This window comes from Myxine glutinosa, chromosome 1, assembly GCF_964187855.1.
Source record: "Myxine glutinosa chromosome 1, kmMyxGlut1.1, whole genome shotgun sequence".
Lineage (NCBI taxonomy): Eukaryota > Metazoa > Chordata > Myxini > Myxiniformes > Myxinidae > Myxine > Myxine glutinosa.
Genome location: NC_136261.1, coordinates 128,377,102 through 128,399,243, shown reverse-complemented (window position 1 = coordinate 128,399,243; position 22,142 = coordinate 128,377,102). Strand labels below are relative to the sequence as shown.

General features: G+C 45.1%; 1 protein-coding gene across 1 annotated transcript in view; it reads left to right on the top strand.

Moving 5' to 3' along the window:
• Window positions 1–14,031, top strand: part of LRRC40 (leucine rich repeat containing 40) — a 103,027-nt gene extending 88,996 nt beyond the window's left edge. Inside the window, exons 14-15 of the mRNA XM_068118284.2 lie at window positions 13,080–13,265; window positions 13,604–14,031. Of these exons, the coding sequence (XP_067974385.1) occupies window positions 13,080–13,265; window positions 13,604–13,709 (292 nt within the window). The 3' untranslated portion in view covers window positions 13,710–14,031. The remainder of the gene's footprint in view (window positions 1–13,079; window positions 13,266–13,603) is intronic.
• Window positions 14,032–22,142: the final 8,111 nt, after the last annotated feature.

Sequence of the window (22,142 nt, the reverse complement as noted above, 5' to 3'; positions counted from 1 at the left end):
GGAACGTGACATGGCGCTTCAGCAAGAAATTAAATTCAAGGAGCTGGAGTTAATGAGAGAACGGGGAGAGGTACCACCCTTGCTGACTGGGCCGACACCTAGCCAGAACACCTGGGATGTGGGCAGACATGTGAGGCTGGTTCCACCCTTCAGTGAAAAGGAAGTCGCTAAATTTTTTCCACACTTTGAGAAAGTGGCTCGACAGTTAAACTGGCCAGAGGAGGCCTGGACCATACTAGTGCAAAGTGTGCTGGTGGGTAAAGCTCAAGATATTTATTCGGCGCTACCAATGGACCAATGTGCAGATTATGAGGTATTGAAGAAGCACATTCTCAAAGCCTATGAGTTGGTTCCTGAAGCTTACCGGCAAAAATTCAGGAATGCCAGGAAGAGGGAGAGTGAGACCCATGTGGAGTTTGCCAGAGTGAAAGAAAACATGTTTGATCAGTGGTGTGAGTCAAAAGGAGTCGGGAAAGACTTCGAAACATTGCGTGACTTGATCCTGGTGGAGGAATTTCAACAGTGTGTGCACGAGGACATCAAAGTGTACCTGCAGGAAAACAAAGTACCAAAGTTGTGGGACGCAGCCACCATGGCAGATGATTATGCCTTAACACACCGGATAGGGGTCCACAAACCTAACTCCTCGCCTAGACTTCAGCAGGGGAGTTATGGAACACCCGGTGCGGAGAACGACAATACATGGCGGCGGCCTCGAGATGATTATGGGGACAACTCTGATACACCAACTGTTAGAAATCAGAGGGCTATGGGCCCAAGACAAACTTATTTTCCGGGGGGCCCGAGGCAGACCACGAGTTTTTCCTCCGGGCCTACTTGCGCTTTTTGCAAGAAACCTGGACACGATGTCCAGTTGTTACCTCATGAAAAGGGAAAACCCAGAGCGGAGTCCGACTAGTACAACTCCGAATGCAATGGCAAACGTAAGAAATCGCCCACAGAAGAGTTACCAACCATTTATTTATGAGGGGTTTGTCTCACTAGAGGGAGACTTGACTAACCCAAGACCTGTTAGGGTATTGAGGGACACAGGAGCCCATCAATCCTTAATGCTTGAAGGCATTTTGCCATTGTCAAAGAGTACAGCAACTGGTGAAAGTGTTCGGTTACAAGGGATCGGTGGCTGTGTTAGTGCCCCACTTCATGTCATCCATTTGGAATCCGATTTGGTGTCAGGACCGGTCACCGTCGGTTTATAAGCCACGCTTCCTGTAGAGGGAGTATCTGTGGTTATCGGGAATGATTTGGCCAGGGGGCAAGTTTATGGTAACCCGAGGGTTGGTAAAGTGCACAGCAGGGAAAATAACACCACACCAGCTAGGGATGGCGACAAAAGTACCAAGTTATTTGTAGGGGGGCTGAACTTCAAAACAGAGGAAGAAGTTTTGACCTCTGTCTTCAACAGATATGGGCCGCTGGTGGAAGTGCGGTTGGTAAAAGACAGGGAAACGCAACGGTCAAGAGGGTTCGGCTTTGTCACGTTTGCAAGCACAAAAGACGCCAGAGAGGCAGAGAAGAATTGGAATGGTAAGGATTTGGAGGGTCGGACCATAACAGTAGGGAAGGCATTTCGTAGGCGTCGAGAGGTCTACAGAAGAGGACAACTTGGCGGTAGTTTTGGTGTTGGCAGCAGCCGATATTACTATGGAGGCTCCCAGAGTTACGGCATCTCCCGAAAGAATGATTGTCAGAGCACTGGCCGAGACGGAGACCGCCAGTCAGGTGACTGCTGGGACAAGGGGTCCCACCGTAACTGTTAGGAGTCCGGAGAAGTTGAAGCACTCTATATACGGCGGAGCCGCCGAGCCTGGGCTCATACACGGACTAACCGTGAACGCCACGTTCTTAAAGGCGTCCCGGTAGGGAACTTTCCTGCACGGACTAACCGTGAACTCCACATTCCTTAAGGCGTCCATGTAGTGAGTACTCAGCTGGGCCTCCCGAAAAAGTGCTATCAAGTTGTGTAACTTTGGGGCTTTGGTCACCACCCCTTAACCGTCATCCAAGAGAAACTAGAAGTTGTTGACGCTTGGTCCAGAGGGAATTACCTTTGGAATCTCTGGGGGTTTTGTGAAAGTTTGTTGCTTTATTTTTGAGATGTGATAATTGTGCTCGGGGGGAACTGATGATTTGGGGTGTGAGTTATTTTGGTTTGTTTATCAAAGTTGGCCTGCAAAGAAAGTTTTTGCGGTGTTCAAACTTTCTTTCTTGAAGGGGGGGAGTGTTACGAATTCCGGGTCATTTCTTATTAATGTATATTATATTAAAGGTTGTTGTGATTAAAGGGTCAGGAGCCCTTCTGGAAAAAACGAGACCGGAAACGGGATCGTGAGGAGGAGGAGAAGAGAGGGCGGCCATCTTAAGCTTCGAGAGCTCCGACGCGAGCGGAGGCGATCGTTGCCTACTTTGGAACGGAGTTGGAAAAGCCCGTCTGGCGAGAGGAGTTACCTGCGCGGGGTGATTGATTGCCGGTTACGTGTCAAAGTGCCGTGTGGTCCTGGAAGGAACCAAGAGCCCGGCGCTGTTCGCCTCGACGCCTACGAGGGCGTGTACGGGTCGCACCTTGGGCCTGGCGTGCGAAAGAGATTGGAAGGAGACGGTGGAGAGTTGAGACTGCAGCTCGAGACCGAGCCGCCGAACGTGAAGGACAAGGGAACCGTGCCTCTGTGAACCGAAGTCCGCGCGTCAGGAGAGCGCCGGGTTACTGCGGAACCTGCGAAGTCGGGTATCCTCGCTGAGGTTGTCGAATATCCTCACTCACAGCCCCGGATGGGAATCGGACCGAGATTCCCCGATCGCTGGATCGACTCAACGTCACCTGGGAGGCATGCAGGAATCGGACATTGCTTCCCCGATCGCTGGATTGACTCGACGTCACCTGGGAGGCGTGCAGAGACATTGGGGGCAAGGGCCGTGAGTGTTGCCAACACTGTTGTGGGTTAAGGTGGCGCCACCTATACTATAGATAAGGATTGTATGGAAGTGCTGTAAACGCATTGTGATTCCTGTGCGGGATTTGAGAATATATTAGGGTTTGTTCGTAACCCTTGGTGTGGACTCGTTATTGATTGACTTATTTTCACCCAAGGACCATACATCTTTCTGCCGGGGCTCCCCTCGAGGTTGACCCCGTAACAGTTAGGTTTAAGTCCCTTATTGTTGTCTTTTATAGTATTTGTACTAATCCCGCCAACTCCACAAGGTGGGAAATAGTTGGGGCCAGCACGGTCCCCAAGGCAAACAACCTCGGGGCCCCCAGCCCCACCCTTTCTCTTTTATAACTTTTTAAGAAACTTTCTTTAATGAAGATCCTCAATTAGAGTAGCAAAGAGCTCATAAATAAAGCAAAATCACAGCAGCAGCTTCTTTTTTTTTTTAGCTCATAGTACAAGTGTTGAAAGTAAATAAATAAATAATTAACAAATCTATTTATACAAATTGAACTTGGTGCACCTCGTACATGTTGTAGAGTATGGAACATGCAGTACAGTCCAATTGTCCAAAGCGTCATGGAATTCTCCAGACAAACGGCCTGAAACAGTAAATAATAAAATGCACACAATGACAAAATTATTAATTATTCTTGTCATTTACCTGAATATTTTACCGAGAAAAACAAATGGTCACTTTTATTTAGCCGTATGATGGGAAATAAATGAGATAGCGGGACGTTTGGACCGATCGAGTCAATTCGCACCCTCGACTGTTGAACACGATTTCTTCATAAGATTGGGAAAAACTTGCAGAAGTACCCAGCGTTGCCGGGAGGGGAGGGGAACGGGGGGCGGGGGGAGGGGAGGGGAGGCAAGCGGGGGAAGGGGAGGGGAAGGGGAGGGGAGGGGGAGGAATGGGAACAGTCAGAAGTGGAAGCTCTTTTACGGAGAATTTATATCGGGGAGTTGGGGGACGAGGAGGGGGAGGGGAGGGGGGAAGGTTGGGGAGAGGGGGAAGGGGAGCAGTCAGAAGTGGAAGCTCTTTTGCAGAGAATTTATATCTTAAAGAGGCGGGGGGGGGGGAAAAGGGGAGGGGAGGGGGGAGGAAGGGGAGTGGCTCACGTTTGAGTGAATGCAGCTCACGTTTGAGTTAAGTGTGATGCCGTTCAGGAAGAAGAAGCCATACTACCAAATTCGTACACTTCCGGATTTTTTTTTTTTTTTTAAACCAAAAAACCAAACTTTTTTTTCCAAAAATTTTTTTTTGCCTAAAACACTCCCAGGCACTCACTGATGAACCTCTGAAAGTTTGATGAAGATCCGTTCATCCATCTGAATAAAACGCGGACACACACAGACAACTCGCGTTTATATATATATATTGTTGCGGTTTTGTGGTTTTATAATGAAGGTTAATTTCCCCCCCTAGTTAGTTACACTACAACGTGAAGCCTCGCTTAAGCTCAGTTATTTCTTAGTAAATGTAAACGTAGACCTTTCCTGTGTTAGTTTTGTGTTGAGTAGGATAATGAAAATTAGGTGTCCTTATGGCGCTTTGGGTTGGTATTGGCGCCGAAATACCACGCGGCAGGCCTGAACAAGTCGACCGAGGTCAAAGGAAGGCGGAGGAGTAGCCATCGGTAAGCACGAGCCACCAATCAGGGCTCGAGGGGAGTGACTTACCACTGCGGCAAAAGGTGGGGTTTGGAACATTTGAGTCGGGCTAGGGCGGGGCCATATAACCCTGTGCCCAGAGCCCCCCACCTCAGTTATGAGATGAGCCCCAGATGAGTTTGAGTGGAGTTTAGTTCGGGTGAGAATACATGAGTCAGTTATGAGTTTGGAGCGCTCAGATGAGACCCCAGAGGAGACTCGCTGAGTCAGTTCGGAGTTGAGTTCAGAAGGAGATGCGCATAACCTCGTGGTACACGAACTTGCCCTGTTCCCCGCGCTCTGCGCAGACAACCCGCGCCGGGCCACAGACGCGCGTTTTTCCTCCTGCCTGGCTTTGCCGATATACGCGTCGCGAGGATTTTCCCGCCTGCCTGCTTTCGCCGGGATATGTGCTGTGACCGCCAGAGGGCCACGCCGGGTGAGCTGTTCCTGGAGCGACCGAAGCAGGCGCGTTCGGCGCGCGAACATTCTTCTTCCATTTCCCCGTGTGAGTGATCGGGCCCGTGTCTGGGAAAATAAGTTAAGATTGATTAAGACTGCCCTGTGTCCCTTTTGTTCTACCAAATCATTGTAAATAGTGTAAATAAATTGTTCTTCCTTCTGATTCGACCGTTTTGTCTCTTCCATCATTGGCTTAGCATGGTACGAATTAGATCGCTCTGACCGGGTTCTATAGCAAGGTAACGGCACGAGTCACGTGGTACGCCATCCGCTCGGGCGTACGCAATCACGCGTGGTTCGTGCGAGACTCGATCCCCGCTTCCACTGCGGCGTGGGTACTCAAGGTACGTGCGAAATTGTCCCGAAACCCTTTTCCACGTCTGCCCGGAAGTGGCGACTCAGTCTCGCGGTTTTGAAGACCCAAGGAGAAAAAGGGGCTTAATCTCCCCTTTGTAAGGGAACGGGCTTCGAAAAACCGCAACAATATATATATAAATCGGGATTTAAATTTAATTCAAAAATTGATCCAGACGTCTAATCTCTTTCAAACATTCAAACCGACAGAGGTAGATATTTATCACAGCATCTGTGGAATTTTCACCCTTTTACTCAACTCTGTTTCGCTGTTATTTGGTGGAGCAAAAAGTCAACTGAGCTTTATAGATATTTAGATACTGGTACGTGAGAAGATGGTTAATTTTTTTTTGGACAAAGACACAAACCCATTTCTTTGTAACGAGAACCGAGTTGTCTTGTTGAACGACAAAGCAGCAACAAACCCACAACCAAGCAGGCGAGCAGTCACGAATAGGTTGAGCCAAACCAGGGAGACGAGCGGGGAGACGAACCAGACCATGAACAGGTGAGCCAGTCACTAGGCCACTTCTCCTTGGGCAAGGAAAGCTCCAACTCTCCAGAGGGAACAAAAACTCCTTCCCTCAATCTTCACGAAGAGGCATTTTCTCAACCTACTCCTTTCTTTCTCAAGGCCTTACCAGCACCTCACCCAATGTATCAAATAAGGTTTTGCATGCAGGTCCTTGATGTTAAACTCTGGTTATTTATTAACTCTGCCGCCAAAGGTGGATGGAGTTTGTTTTCACATCTGTCTGTTTGTTTTTGTCTTTGTGAACATATATATTTCAAAGAGTTGTTAATGGATTCGGACGAAATTTGGTGGAGCATTTGGGTATGTGACGAGGACAAAATGAGTATATCCGGATCTGGATCCCAGAATTTTTGAAGTGATTCTTCATCATTGTGCCGCTGCATGGAAAATTTGTTTTGGAAATGTGGTTTTCCCAAGTTGTGGTTTGGAAAAAATTGAAATGCTGTGGTTTCATTTGAAATGTGGTTTTCCCAAGAAAGTTTGCATGAAAAGGGCCAAAAACGCTACATAGCACGATATCTCAGAGTTATGGACGACTTATGATAAAACTAGATGGTATTCATAGAATACCTGCCCTGCGCAGTCAACTTGTTGCGAGCCAACTCTTCTGTTTTTGAATATTTTTTTCCCTTTGATCCAATATGGCTGCCAGACCACGTGAGCAATGACATCATAAATTTATATTCTCTAATATAATTGTTGCATAGATCAATAGATCATGCTCAATACATTTTAAACTGATCAGACTAAGTGTTGTCCCTGTCGAATTATGACGTCATAATTATGGCACCAATGACGTCATCGTTAACAACACCTATAATAATAATAATAATAATAATAATAATGCATTTATTTTATATAGCGCTTTTCAGGAAGCCCAAAGACGCTTTGACAGAGTGCAAAACATAATGCATAGCAAAACATAAAAACAATTGCAAAAAAAGAAGAATCAATAGGGAAATATTCAAAGCACAAAGGAGGGAGAAGGAGAGGAGATAGTCAGGGGTTAGATGCTGCGGGTTAAATGTTGAATGCAGTGTTGAACAGGTGGGTCTTGAGTGATGTTTTGAATGTGGTGAGTGAGGAGGAGTCTCTGATGGTGTGAGGTAGCGAGTTCCATAGGGTGGGAGCAGCGATGGAGAAGGCCCTGTCCTCCCAGGATCTAAATTTGGTCCGGATGGGGGGGGTCAGGAGGTTGGTACCAGCAGAGCGGAGGTTGCGGGTGGGAGTGTGTCTGGAGAGGAGGTCAGCCAGGTAGGATGGGGCCAGGTTATGGAGGGCTTTGTAGGTCAAGAGGAGGATTTTGTACTGGATTCTTTGGGAGATGGGGAGCCAGTGAAGCTTGTAAAGGACGGGGGTGATGTGGTCACGGGTCCGGGAATGGGTGAGTAGACGGGCAGCGGAGTTCTGAATGTATTGGAGTTTATTGGTGATTGTTGAGGGTGAACCCTAAAGGAGGCTATTGCAGTAGTCCAGACGGGAAGTGATGAAGGCGTGGATGAGGGTTTCTGCAGCCACGGAGGAGAGGGATGGACGGAGACGGGTGATGTTTTTCAGGTGAAAGAAGGCTGTCTTTGTGATCTGTTTAGTGTATTTGTCGAAGGAGAGGGTTTGGTCAAAGATGATGCCAAGATTCCGGATGTGAGGGGAGGTGGATACTGGGAAACCGTCGATGTTGAGGGCAAAGTTATGGGTGGACTTGGTGAGCGTTTTTGGGCCAATGATGATTATTTCAGATTTATCACAGTTAAGTTTGAGGAAGTTGATTTGAAGCCAGGATTTTATTTCAGTGATGCAGTTTGTCAGGATAGAGTGGGTGGCGGTGGAGATGGACTTGGTGGAGATGAAAAGCTGGATGTCATCGGCGAAGCAGTGGAATTGGAGACCATGACGGCGGATTAAGTGACCGAGGGGGGACAGGTAAAGGATGAAGAGGAGGGGGCCAAGAACTGAACCTTGGGGGACACCTTGGGGGAGGGGAGCAGTGGGGGATTTGCAGTTATTGATGGAGATGAACTGACGTCTGTCAGAGAGGTATGATTTAATCCAAGAGAGGGCAGTGCCGGTAATGTTAAAGGTGGTTTCAAGTCGGGTGAGGAGGATGGTGTGATCGATGGTGTCAAAGGCGGCGCTGAGGTCGAGGAGGATGAGAATGTTGAGGTTGCCAGCGTCAGAGGAGAGGAGAAGGTCGTTGGTGATTTTGAGGAGAGCAGTTTCAGTACTGTGGTTGGAGCGGAATCCGGATTGGAATGTTTCATACAGGTTATTGGCAGAGAGGTGATGTTTGAGTTGAGTGGCTACAGCGCGTTCCAAAACCTTTGACAGAAAGGGTAGGTTGGAGATGGGTCTGAAGTTATTTAGGGTGTCAGGGTTTAGTCCAGGTTTTTTCAGAATGGGGGTAACAGCAGCAATTTTGAGGGATGGTTGGACGATGCCTGTAGACAGGGAGGAGTTTATTGTTGCAATGATAAGTGGAGAGAGAGCAGGAAGGGAGGCCTTGACAAAGCTGGAGGGGATGGGGTCAAGAGTGCAGGTGGCAGTTTTCATTCCGATGAGTTCAGAGAGGTCAGTAGGGGAGACTGGGGAGAATTGAGACAGGGGATGGCAGGATAAGGGGGGGCAGGTGGTTTGAGGGGGAGCGGGTGCGGCGGTGGTCAAGCTGTTGTAGATGTTTTCAATTTTGCGTTGGAAGAATGAAAGGAAGGAGATGCAGTTGTCTATTGTGAATGACTGGGTGGTGGTGTTCAGGGGGCTGAGGAGTTTGTTTATTGTAGAGAAGAGTGCTTTTGGGTTTCCGGAGCCAGAGTGGATAATTTGAGAGTAGTAGGCGGAGCGGGCGCGGGAGAGGGCATCTTTATAGTGTTGTATGTGGTCCTTGTAGGCCTGGGAGTGAACTGTGAGACCTGTTTTATTGCGGAGTCTTTCAAGTTGGCGAGCACGAGTTTTCATCAGGCGGAGTTCAGGGGTAAACCAGGGAGCAGAATGGGTGAAAGAAACTGTTTTGGTTTTTATAGGCGCAAGTTGGTCAAGGCAGGAGGAGAGAGTGTGGTTGTAGTAGTCAGTGAGGTCAGAAGGGGTGTGGAGGTCAACGAAGGGAGAAGTGGACATTTATTCAGAGAGGGTCGATGAGAATGAGGTAGGTGAAAGAGCGTTTAGCTTACGGAAGTTGATAGTGCGATAATGCCTTGGTGCTGGGGTGGGGATGTTGATGGTCAGAGTGATGGCTAGGTGGTCAGAGAGAGTGAGGTCGGAGCCAGAGAGATGGTGCAAAATTAGTCCAGTAGAGCAGACAAGGTCCAAAATGTGACCACGGTTATGGGTAGGAAAGTTGACATGTTGAGTGAGGTTAAAGCAGGTGAGTAAATCAGTGAAGTCAGTGGTTAGCGTGGAGTCAGTGGAGTCCATGTGGATATTGAAATCACCAAGGAGGAGGATTGAGGGGGAGAGGGAACATAGCTGGGTCAGAAAGTAGGAGAAGTCAGACAGGAATGATGGGTGTGGTTTGGGAGGGCGGTAGACAACAGCCATGACTGACTGTGTGTGACCAGAGAGTTTAAAAGCCAGGTGTTCAAATGATGGAGCAGATGAGATGGAGATGAGGTTGGTCTTGATGTCTTGTCGGTGAATAACGGCAATTCCACCACCTCGGCCCTCCGAGCGTGGTTTATTGATGTAAGAATATCCATTGGGTGTGGTGAGGTTGAGCGTGTAGTAGTCCAGTGGTTGTTGCCAGGTCTCAGTGAGACAGAGAAAGTCCAGTTTATTTTCCAGGATGTAGTCATTCAGGATGAGGCATTTGTTGTTGAGGGACCGGGTATTGAACAGGGTGAGCTTGATGTTGTTTTGTACGGTGGGTATGAATCCAGGTGATTTGGCCAGGGTTCGCAGACAGGAGGTGCGATTTTGTGCGTTGTTGTGACCAGGTGTGTTGGGACGATGAGTGGGAGTGCGCTGAGCCGACCAGAGGATGGGGATGGAGTGACCTGATTGTAAATAAACAAACTTACGACCGGAGCCACGGTGAATGTACCTGGGTCGACGCAGGAGTCCATTCGATTTGATTGCAGAGATGCATGATGGGGTGGAGCGGGTTTTAAGCAGGAGAAGCCTTGCGGCGGAGTACCGCAGAGCCATGCCAGCAGGAGCGAAGGGACGAGCACGAGGCCAAGGGTGAGGAGGCGAAACAATCGTCACAACCCACGGGAGTGGGCCCGAGGAAACAGCGAAGGAGCCGAGCAGGTGAAGCCAGGAGCAGAGCCGGGACCATGCAGAGGGCAGACAGGAGCGAAGAGACGAGCACGAGGCCAAGGTTGAGGAGGCAAAGCGGCAAATGCAACGGCAAACGACCGCCGCCGCTAATCAAGATCACGGCGGCAAACCGCCACCACCGCCGCTGCAAACAATGGGCACAACCCACGAGAGTGAGCCCGAGGAAACAGCGAAGGAGCCGAGCAGGTGAAGCCAGGAGCAGCAGAGCAGAGCAGAGCCGGGACCGTGCAGAGGGCAGACTCAATGGCCAAAACCCGCCACGACCACCAGGAAAGCAAGATACTGACAATGGTCCAGTCAGAGAAGCGGCGAGCAAGTGACGCCAGCATCCTCTCACGACCGGACCGGAAACGGAATCCCCGTTGACAATAGGAATAGGTCGACCTATTCCTCATATGGAGTTCTTTACAATGAGCCATGTTTCAATTTTTTTCCATGCAGTGTTTTTGGAGATATAGAGGTGCAACATTTTTCGGTTTTTCCAAGATGGCGCATGTATTACATGACCGATGACGTCATGACTATCATCAAAATATTCTAGAGGAGGCGCTCCGATGGTGAAAATTTGTCAATCGGCCCAACGGTTGCTGAGAAAATGAATTTTTAAAATGCAGACACGGCACACGTACGTAACTGAATGCTTAACCCCACTTTTCGCTTCGCGAGTGCAGGGTAACTAGGTGGAAGAGTTGGTTCGGTGACAAGAACAAGCTCATTATATTTTGGATCAGGTCCGAAACCATATCTGGCCTATGAGTGGGATACAAAACGTAAACCTCTCTGGTCGTAGGCAACGTGTGGCCCTGAATGGGCTTCTCTCATCTCCCCTCCTGTTCTGGCTGGAGTTCCCCAAGGTAGAGTTCTGGGCCCTGTGCATTTTCTGGTCTTCATCAATGATCTATCTGACTCTCTTGAAAATCCTCTCTATCTCTTTGCTGATGACTCCACTCATCCATTCCTCATCCCTCAGATCGGCAGTCTGCAGCCTCCTCACTCTCTGCAGACCTGGACAAAATCACAGACTGGTCAAACAAGTGGAAGATGTCTTTCAATCCTGACAAATCTCACACTCTTAATGTGTCTCTCCGAAAAGATCGACTGGACAACCCTCCCATCTACTTTCTCAACAATCCTCTCCAAGAAGTTCTGTCACTCAAGCTTTTGGGTCTCACTATCTGCCATGATCTTTCCTGGGAAAACCACATTTCCAAGCTTGCCTCCAAAGCCAGTCGTCGACTGGACATCCTCCGTCGTGCGAAGTCCTTCCTTGGCACACCTGAGCTCCTCACCACATACAAGGCTTTCATCCGCAGCTCAATAGAATACTGTTCCCCCCTTTGGGCCAGTGCTCCTGCCTCATACCTAGCTCGTCTTCACGCTGTTGAAACCAAAGCTTTCAGAATCATTGGAATCTCCTGCGATGAAGCTAACTCCGAGGGCCTTTCACTCACTCACCGCAGGCAGGTTGGTGGTCTTTCTGTCTTCTACCGACTCCTCTCCGGCCTTGCCTGCCCAGCTCTCTCTGGGCTCTGTCCCGCAAATATTCCTACAAGTCGCACAAGATCTGCCAGCAACCCTCTTATGGTTAAACTGCCAAAATCAAGACTCTCTGCTCACCTTCACTCTTTCATTCCCCTTTTCTCCCGCCTCTGGAACAAACTCCCCCACTCCCTTCAATCCCACTCCACCCTCCAGGTCTTTAAAACAGCTGTTCACCACCATCTCTTATCTTCCCCCATCCAAAACCTTGATCTTTTCTACCCCCGCTAATTCACCCCAGATCCACTTTTTTTAAATTCCAACTTCTTTCCTGGAAGTCCTTGCAGTGTCCATATGTTTTATACCTCTCCCACCTCCCCCCAAGCCCTCCCCCTCCCACAGTTCTCTCGATGTCCCTGCTCTCAAATGTTCTGTTTGTGGCCTTCCCCCTCTCTCCCCATCTTGTCTACTGCTCCCCTTATTATATGTTTTATGTGTCGGTTTGACTTTTTGTGTGATTAATGTTAACTCTTTCACAAGCCTCGATCGTGGAAAAAAACAAAAAACAAAAAACCGTTTCAGCCTGGCGGAGGTATGCTCTCCACCGAGTACTGTTTTTGTTGAACTATGCATTACCCTTTGCATAGTTGTGATGACACATTTAAACAGGACAGTTCTTAAGCGAACGTTTCCCTACTTGTTCCATCAAAATGGCTAAACAACTTGAACCACGAGAATCATACTAAGCGATGCATTTCTAACTGTTCGAAAGAGATGCCTATTCCCCCCTCCGCCATCACCAATCCTACAAATGTAACTACGGTATATTTAAACTGAACTTTCATTTCCCTTACTCCTCCTCATTCCTTTTCTGTTCATGCTCGCTTCACCCAACTCGTTTTGCTCTCACATTGTCGGCAGAGATGCAGGAATCTTGATGTATAATCAGCAGCTAATTAATATCTGCACATCTCATTCACTGTTACCAACGACAAATGTGCTTCTACCACCACTACTACTTTAATGGCAGTAGTGGTGGTCGTAGCTCATTTGTCATTACTCCCACCTTCTTGTGCTGTCGGGCGGGGAATGTTTTTGGTCTTTCACGAACCGGCTGGCCAGGCCTGACTTTCGACTGAAGCTGGTTAGGGCAGTGATTTGTAATTTATTCAGAATGCTGCCGATAATTCGGTTACTCTTTGTCTAAACAATGGGCGAGCAGCACCAATTTCACATGCGGGACCTGAAAGAGCACATCCAATGGCCTTGCAGCATTGTGATTACAAATATGGGGTCTTTCCGTTTTTGAATACGAGGTGACATTTTCTCTCGGCTTCACCTTGCCTTTCCCTCGCGCCACCCCTCCATCTCAGGTTCACCGTGTGGCCGCCTGTGCTTTACCGCCTCTTCGCGCTGGAGACCGTGCTTGCGAACGACAACCATATTTCAGAGATTGATGCGGTTGCCTTGCAGCGCCTACCAAATCTGGCTACACTAGACTTGCGGAACAATGATATCCAGCACGTGCCCCCGGCACTGGCCCACTGCCCGGTTCTCAGGTGTGCTGCCCATCCATCACCTTTCCCATTCTTTGTTTTCAATGCCATTATTTCTTTTAAGGACAGACCAAATTTTCAACAGATAGCAGCATGAGCCTGTCTTTTCTTCTTTTAACCATGTTTTAAGAAACGTTTTATTTCCTAATGTTGAACTAAACTTGTTGCTTTATAACAGCAAATGTGCACTCAAAAGTGGAAGTTGAGACTTTGTGATTAACAAACATCCATGCCCTCTCACCATTTCCTTCTTCCCCCTATGGAGGTTGTGGCACAGTATATACATTTAAAGATGATCTTAAATAGTGGAATTCTAACCTTGTTTGTTTCCTCATCCTCAGGGCTCTGCTTATTGGGGGAAATCCATTCCGCACACCACGACCTGCAATCATAGCCAAGGGCACGGCCGCAGTGCTGGACTACCTGAGGAGCCGCATCGGCGATTAATCTCACCATGTCCACACCACACCTCACCTCTCACCACACCACACCCCACCTCTCACAAAATATTGTTTTGAAAGAGAAACTAAATAAACACCGACTTTGCACTAAATTGCTGGTAGATGGAGAATTAAAAGTTCACCAAAAGATAATAACCACTTCGATGGAGATCAGGGAGTGGTGGTGGTGGCATTTGGTGTTTTCCAGGAAAGCCTTTAATGAATTTCCACATGAGCTCAGAATTTAGAATACAGTAATTGTGATTCAATAGGCATTGCATTTTTGCTACAAGCTTACAAAAGAGGAGAATAAACGACTTGGCAAAATCGCTTTTGTAATGATGCGTATACCAACATTTGAAATTTTACACTTTGTATAATGATATGGCAACCTGGGTTTAATATGCAGTGGCCTGCAAAAGTATTCATCCCCGACCAATAATACCACATTTGGATGAATTACGAATTGTGTAGAATTTTTTTTTCCAAATTAATTTTTTTATTATTATTCATAAACAGAAGAGATCAAACTAAACACTAAAGTTGAAGTAGGTTACGTGTCAGGAATACCAGCAAACGTGTACAAATCAAAGTTAACTGGTTGTAAAAGTATTCAGCCCTTTAGGTCAGCACTTGGTGGAAGCATCTTTTGCAGCAATGACTGCTACGAGTCTTTTTGGGTAGGTATATACCAGCTTTGTACAATGACATGGTGAAATCTTTGCCCATTCTTCGCTTGGACATTGCTCTAGTTCTGCCAAGTTTGATGGGGATCATCGATGGACTGCAATCTTCAAATCTCGCCACAAATGTTAAATTGGATTCAAGTCAGCACTTTGATTGGGCCACTCAAGAACATTTATTTTCTTCTTATTTAGCCACTTCAGTGTGGTGTTAGCTTTGTGTTTTGGATCATTGTCTTGTTGAATTGTGAATCTCCTACCCAGTTTCAGATTCATGTCTGACTCATGCAGGTTTTCATCAAGGATTCTCCTATACTTTGCACCGTCCATTGTCCCTTCTATCCTGATAAGCTTGCCAGTCCCTGCTGATGAAAAGCAGCCCCATAACATGATGCTGCCACCTCCATGATTGACAGTAGAGATGGTGTTTACTGCTTGATGTGCGGTGTTAGGAATTGCGCCAGACGTAACACTTTGAATTTAGACTACAAAGTTAAATTATTGTCTCGTCTCACCACAAAACATGTTTCTACATGTCTACAATATCATTAAGATGCTTTTTACAAACTACATATGAGCTTTTGGATGCATCTTTTTCAGTAATGGCTTCTTTCTTTCCACTGGTCCATGGAGGCCAGCTTTGTGAAGGGAACGGGATCTTTTTGATTGCCTAATTAACCTTAAATCTGAGATGGGGGTCAATGTTCATCAAAGGATTTGAATACTTATGCAACTGAGAATCATTTGATTACCTCAGCCACCGAAAGTGGATGGAGGTTATGTTTTCACTCGTGTCTGTCTGTTAACAGGATATCTCAAACTTGTGAACAGATTCAGACGAAATTGGGTGGAGAGCGATGGTAAAGGGTGAAATGATTACATTTTGGTAAAGATCTGGATCTGCGAATTTTTAAAGTGATTCTTCTTCATCATTGAGAGATGGAGGAAAAAACTATCTATATATATAAAACACAGTTTGTGTGTGTGTGTGTGTGTGTGATGTTACCGATAGACTCCTAAACGGAGAGGCTCACGTGCTTGATATTTGGCATAGACATGGCCATTGAGCCTGGGAAGAACATGGCCGACCTAAAAAAAATTATTTCATATTTTTTTACCATATTTTTACCTCGGCGCATTTCAGCGAGGAATATAATACACGCAATCTGAGCTGGTGGCAGAGCAGCGCGCTGATTCGCTCAGAGCGATCACGTGATGTTCCAACTTTGCCGCCATAATCTCAGTTATGTGTTCGCACGTAATTCAGTTTTTTCACATTTCAGCGAGGAACATTGCCATTCACACCACATAGGTTTTTTTTTCTTTCATCCTTAGATCCATATTATTAGCCATAATGTAGCGAACGTAGCGTAGCTAACGTAGCGTTAGCATAGCGTAGCGATCCTTGCTCAGGATCTTCGTCAGGTTCGCGAGCGAGTTAGCCAAAACGTAAAAGTGAAAATATATCGAATTTTTTTATTCATATTTACCTCAGCGCATTTCAGCGAGAAACATTATGCACGGAATCTCAGCTGGTAGCAGAGCAGCGCGCTGATTCGCTCAGAGCGATCACGTGATGTTCCAACTTTGCCGCCATAATCTCAGTTATGCGTTCGCACGTAATTCAGTTTTTTCACATTTCAGCGAGGAACATTGCCATTCACACCACGTAGGTTTTTTTTCACTTTCATCTGATATTTGTGATTTATTTCAAACAAACTGTATGTCCCATCTACACGGTCATGTATTCCTATTAACGTTATGTAAAGTACATAAATTGTGTGGATTACATCATTTGTGGATGTGATCAATTGCCAGTAACCATCTATATCCCTCCCCTCCCCTTCCCTCCTCCCCCTCCCTCCCTTTCCCCCCTCCCCCTCCCCCTCCCCTTCCCCCCTCCCCCTCCCATACCCCCTCCCCCTCCCCTCCCCCTCCCTTTCCCCCATGCTCCTCCCTTTCCGCCCTAACCCTTCCCCATCCCCATACCCCTCTCCCCATCCCCATACCGCTCTCCCCCTCCCCATACCCCTCTCCCCATCCCACTCCCCCACCCCCCCTCTTCTCCCCTCCCCCCCCCTCTTCTCCCCTCCCCCCCTCCCCTTCCCCCTCGACTCCCCTCCCCTCCCCTCCCCCGCCCGGCAATCCCGGGTACTTCTGCTAGTATATATATACATATACACAGACTTGGCATTTAATATGGAATTTTTTTTTTTACTTGAATTGGGTTTACTTTCCTAACTCAGTATATCAATCTGGTGAGTTTCTTTTACACTTTGGTGATTTATTTGTAAAAAGAACCATGTCACTGATTGTCTGTCACAGCAAGAAGTCAACAACAGGATTATATCACAGGTGGCATGGCAAAATGTACAGACAGGTGCATTTGATGATTGGCTTCACAGTCGGGTATACAAGGGTTGTTGCGTTCTGTATTAGTGGAAAACAACTGCTGCACGTCTCCAAAAGTTATTGTCGCTTCCTCTGGAGATGGTCCGTCAACTCGACAATGCTGTTTGTCATGGAGTGGTGGCTTTACGAAATTACGGCATGAAACAGCGTGCTATTGCTCGGCAGTATGGCATCACTCAAGGTCAGGTGTCAAAGATCCTGAAACGAAATGCTCAGATGGGTATCCCTACTCCAATACCGAGGCCAGGACGTCCCCGCAGAACCACAAGGAGGGATGATCGCCAGCTGCACCGGTTAGTCCGCAATGGCCATACCAAGTCAGCTAATCGGCTTAGGGCTGAGTGGCAGCAACTGAGAAATGTGCCTGTATCCAGAAGGCTAGTCAACCAACGACTGGTTCAAGCAGGCTATCGTGCCAGGCGTCCCCTGAGAAAGCCACGCCTGACCAGACAACACTGCCAGCGTCGATTGCAGTGGGCCAGAGAGCACCATCAATGGCAGCCAGGACACTGGAATCACGTGATCTTCAGTGACGAGTCTAGATTTCTGGTCTATCGTCAAGATGGCCGTGTCCGAGTGCTCAGACAAGTGCATGAAGCCTACAACAAAGATTGTATAGTGCCAAGAGTCCAAGCTGGAGGTGGTGGGGTGACCGTTTGGGCTGCTTTTCATGCAGGGGGCAAAACTGACCTGGTTGTTCTGAATGGAAACCTGAACCAGTTCAAGTACAGGGCCATTCTGGAAGAAACATTGCCTCCATTTTCTCGTGCAGCCTTTCGAGGAAACTTTGTCTTCCAAGATGACAATGCACGGCCTCATCGTGCTCGCATGATCCAACACTTTCTTGCTGACCGTGGTGTAGAGCATATGGAGTGGCCTGCCATGTCCCCGGATATGAATCCGATAGAGAACTTGTGGGCAGAATTAACGCATCAAATCGACCACTTGGACCAGCAGCCGACCTCTGTGCGTGAATTGCAGCAGGCTATTGTCACTGCATGGCAAGCGATTCCTGTCCAAACCTTGGCAAATCTCATGAACAGCATGCCTCAACGTGTACGTGCTCTCCTGAATGCTCGTGGGGGTTACACGAAGTACTGAACTGTAATTTTACTGTCCGTAATCCCAGTCGTAATTTAACTTTTGTTTTTGTTAAAAAAAATTTTGGCTAATGTGCAAAATAGAGATACTTCTGGAAAACGTACAGAAGTTTAACACAGTACTGTCCATGAATTGAGTTCGATATCAGTTTACATCACTTTCAAGGATAAATTTATTTGTTTCGAAATGTCAAATGTGGTTTTTGTTTCTTTTAAAGGTCACATTAACAAAATCTAGAATAATTTCAACATAATTCCAATGAACTTTTGGTTCTAACACATCTTGAAAAGTAAGTTAACCCCCACAAAAAAAAATATTCCATATTAAATGCCAAGTCTGTATATATACGTAATGTGTTCAAAAAGTATCCGACCTTTATTTTTCATGCGTGAAAAAAAAAAGAAGCTAGGGAGGCGTTGATTGGTGCACGTATGTAGGCGATCCTAATGCGCACGCGTGAATTTTTTCCCACCTGCAGAAGCTGTCATTCGACGGCAGACCGCCGATGAGTGAGGACATGTAAGCGAGCGCCGTCGGATTTTCGTTTTTGACAAAATGACGGAAAAACTTGAACAACGCTACTGCATCAAATTTTGTGTTTCATTAAACTTGTATGAAAACTGCAACTTGGTTTCTGGGTCGTACCCATAAACCCAGGACTCATCGCCAGTGATCACTGTGTTGAGGAAGCTGGGATCGCTGTTCACAGTCTCCAGCATGTCCTGTGCGATCTCCAAACGGAGTTGCTTCTGCTCAATCGTTAGCAGCTTTGGTACGAACTTCGCTGAGATTCTCCTGAAGCCCAAATCCTCCTTCATAATGGAATGAACGGTGTTGAATCTTGCGGATCGTTTCCACTTGGGAATCGCCAAGCTTTACACAAAATTTGATGCAGTAGCGTTGTTCAAGTTTTTCCGTCATTTTGTCAAAAACTAAAATCCGACGGCGCTCACTTACATGTCCTCACTCATCGGCGGTCTGCCGTCGAATGACAGCTTCTGCAGGTGGGAAAAAATTCACGCGTGCGCATTAGAATCGCCTACATACGTGAGTAGTGTAATAATGTTGCTTCTGGGACACCTCCGTTTAACATGTGAAATCCCTATCTAATGTCATTTACCCCCTTGTCTTTTTCAAAAATCATAAACACCTCTATTTCTCCCACCCTCATCTTTATGAACCTTTTGTCTGTAGTACCTATCCTTAATGTTGTTCATTAGACCACTCAAACACTACAAATATTTGTTTTCTCTTATAGACCTATCATCCTTCTTCTACATATCATCTGGCAGATTAATCTTTGACCCACTCAAACATTGACCCATTCACTTCCATATTAATTCTTTCCCTCCCTCATTGCCCCTAAACACCTATATTTCTCTCACCCTGTTCTTTACGAACCTTCTAACCTTTTGACATGTTATCCTTATTCATTAGACCACTTAAACACCTGTGATCCTTCTGACCTCATGGACCTTTTAACCTTTTACTCTTAATATCATCTGGTGAATATAACCCACTCAAACAACGACCCTACAAATATTTGTTTATGCGTGGGAAATAATTTAATTCTCCTACAACTCTCTTCACCATCTAATATATTAACAAAAAATATGTTTGAGTTTGGTTCTTTATTAAGATATTTTAACTGAGCTAAGATAAAATGGTAAACCTCCCTCAATGTTCTTGCTTGAGCGCCTCCAGTGCCACATACCATTTTTAAATTAAAGTATATATTTTCCTGACAACCATCAAAGTTTTCCGTCCACTCAAAAATATTTCCATCTTTTTTACCCAATTCACCGGTATTTAAATTAATTCTCTTATTTGTTTTGTGAACTTTTTTACCAGTTGCCTTTTCAATTATACCTATTTGATATTTTTCACATTCATTATGTTTTCCATTTATATACCAAGGTTGATTACACCTCCACTCTTTAGTCTGGTTGATACTTGGTTCTATCATTTATATAATAGTAAAAAAGGCGGCGGTAGCCCGTTAAAATCCCCAACCCCCCCCCTTTTTAACTTATCACTTATATATATCTTATCACTTATATATATCTTATCACTTATGTATATCTTATCACTTATATATATATCTTATCACTTATATATATATCTTATCACTTATATACTTATATAACCATAAGGGAGACTATCAATTCCATTTTCTAAAATAAACCTCTTATCATCAAAAGCCCCCAATGCTTTCTTATTTATCTCTTCTGAATATAATTGATGTTTATAACTTCTTATTCCATTAATCTTTCTAAACTCTTCTTTCTTTGTTGTTAAACAGTTATAATAATCCTTAAAGTTTATTGTTTCTTTAATAACATTTTTCTTTACACCTTTTAACTTCTTATCAGTCTTTTCAACGTTATTCACAATGTATTTATAAGCATAAGCCTTTGACCTCAATCCCACAAATTCACTCATAACATTTCCTCCTAATTCATCCTTGAACTTTCCAATCACCTTTTTATTTTTAGAAGAGAACAACTCACTCTCTGGACTGTAATTACTCGTGTCATAGATATTAATGTCTCTTTTCATGTCTGAATAAACATCGTTGGTATTAATTTTCAAAATAAAACTATCTGTATCCATATAAAGTAGATTAACATCATTTTGATATTTCTTCCTCAAGTTATTATAAAAGTAATCATACATTAATGACTTTGATAAATCAAGAATTGTTGTTCCAATATAAATAGGTTTGTTCATTTCAATACTCTCTTTAATCAAATGGATCGCACAAAAGTTCTCAGTAAAGACCTCAGCTCGAGTAAAACTCGGTCTATTAATTAATTTTGATGCTTGTTCCCAAGATGTTGATAGTCTGATATTTTGTCTTTTCCTCACATTCTCCATAGTCTTACCAAAGACCGCATTATTCATCAATTTATAAAAGTCTTTCTCAAAATCTGTTTTTGACTCTGTTCTTCTTTGTGTATTAAAATCAATGTACCCCTTTAACCAATGACTTTGATTGAACTTTAGAACCCTATGGATCTTCTCTACTCTTAGACCTTTTGATAAATATTGTCGCAAATTTCTTTGGTGTAGAACATAATTTTTCTTGTTATATAATGTAGTAAGTAATTTTTCTGTTGATTCACCTATATCAAACGATCGTTGATAATCACTCAACCATTCTTTCTTTGGACTTGCTTTCTCACAAGCAAATGGGAGATCTTTGTGTAGGTTATGGAGTTCCTCTGGATATTTTAAATCAATTTCAAAATAATAACCAACTTTTTCTTCATCCAATTCTTTTTGTGTAGAGATACATACATCTTGTAAAACGTTTTTGTAGTCTTTTTCCTTTACCCATCTAAGTTTTCCATAAGGAAGAGCCTGAGACATTGCCCAGCCATACAGGTTGTTCGCGTCATAGTACATCAAGTAAGAACTCTCTTTCGTTGGATCATAATTTGGAAGATATTTGTTATTTGCTTTTGCGTATCTACTCGAGCAGACTTGTGAAATTCCACCTCTTTTTGCCTTTTCAATCATCAAAAGCATATCAACATCGGTTATCAAATCCAAATCTTGTTTTGTCATTTTCAACATCGCACTCCAGGCCAATCCAGGTGCTGTGTAGTAGTGAGCAGGATCCAATCCATATCCAGTGCGACAAACAGATCTAAAGGCTTCAAATACATCGGCCAATAAAAGCACATCAGTTTTGAGATACAAATCGTGATACTCGCCAAGATTCTTGATGTTATATTTTTCCCAAACATTTTGTGCGTGTACATAATCTTTATCAGATATATGACTATTATTTAATTTGTTATAGAAATTTTCTTTTGAAGGAAGTTGTGTTTCATTGAATCTCTCAAATGAGTCCATATAGTCATAGGGGTAAATTCCCTTTTGTGTTAGAAAATCTTTATCTAAAAAATACTCTGAAAGACATGGAAACTCTTTTAGATTTTGAACCAAGTTAACCAATGGACTTGCCATGAATTTAAATGTATCAAGAAATCTGATATGAGTAATAGGAGATGTGTGAATTGTTTTTGTGAATGAAATGTATTTCTGATCCGTGTTTGGAATTGCTGAGATACTTCCAGAAGTCTTTGAGAGTTCCTTGATAAATAGATGTGTATCATAATGAGCGTTGTTATGAAGAAAGACAGGAATGAAAGAGGGGAGTTGATAATTAATATTACAACTTTGATGAGCCGGACCTCTATATTTACCAGTGAGATGACAATGGTCTCTAACCTTTA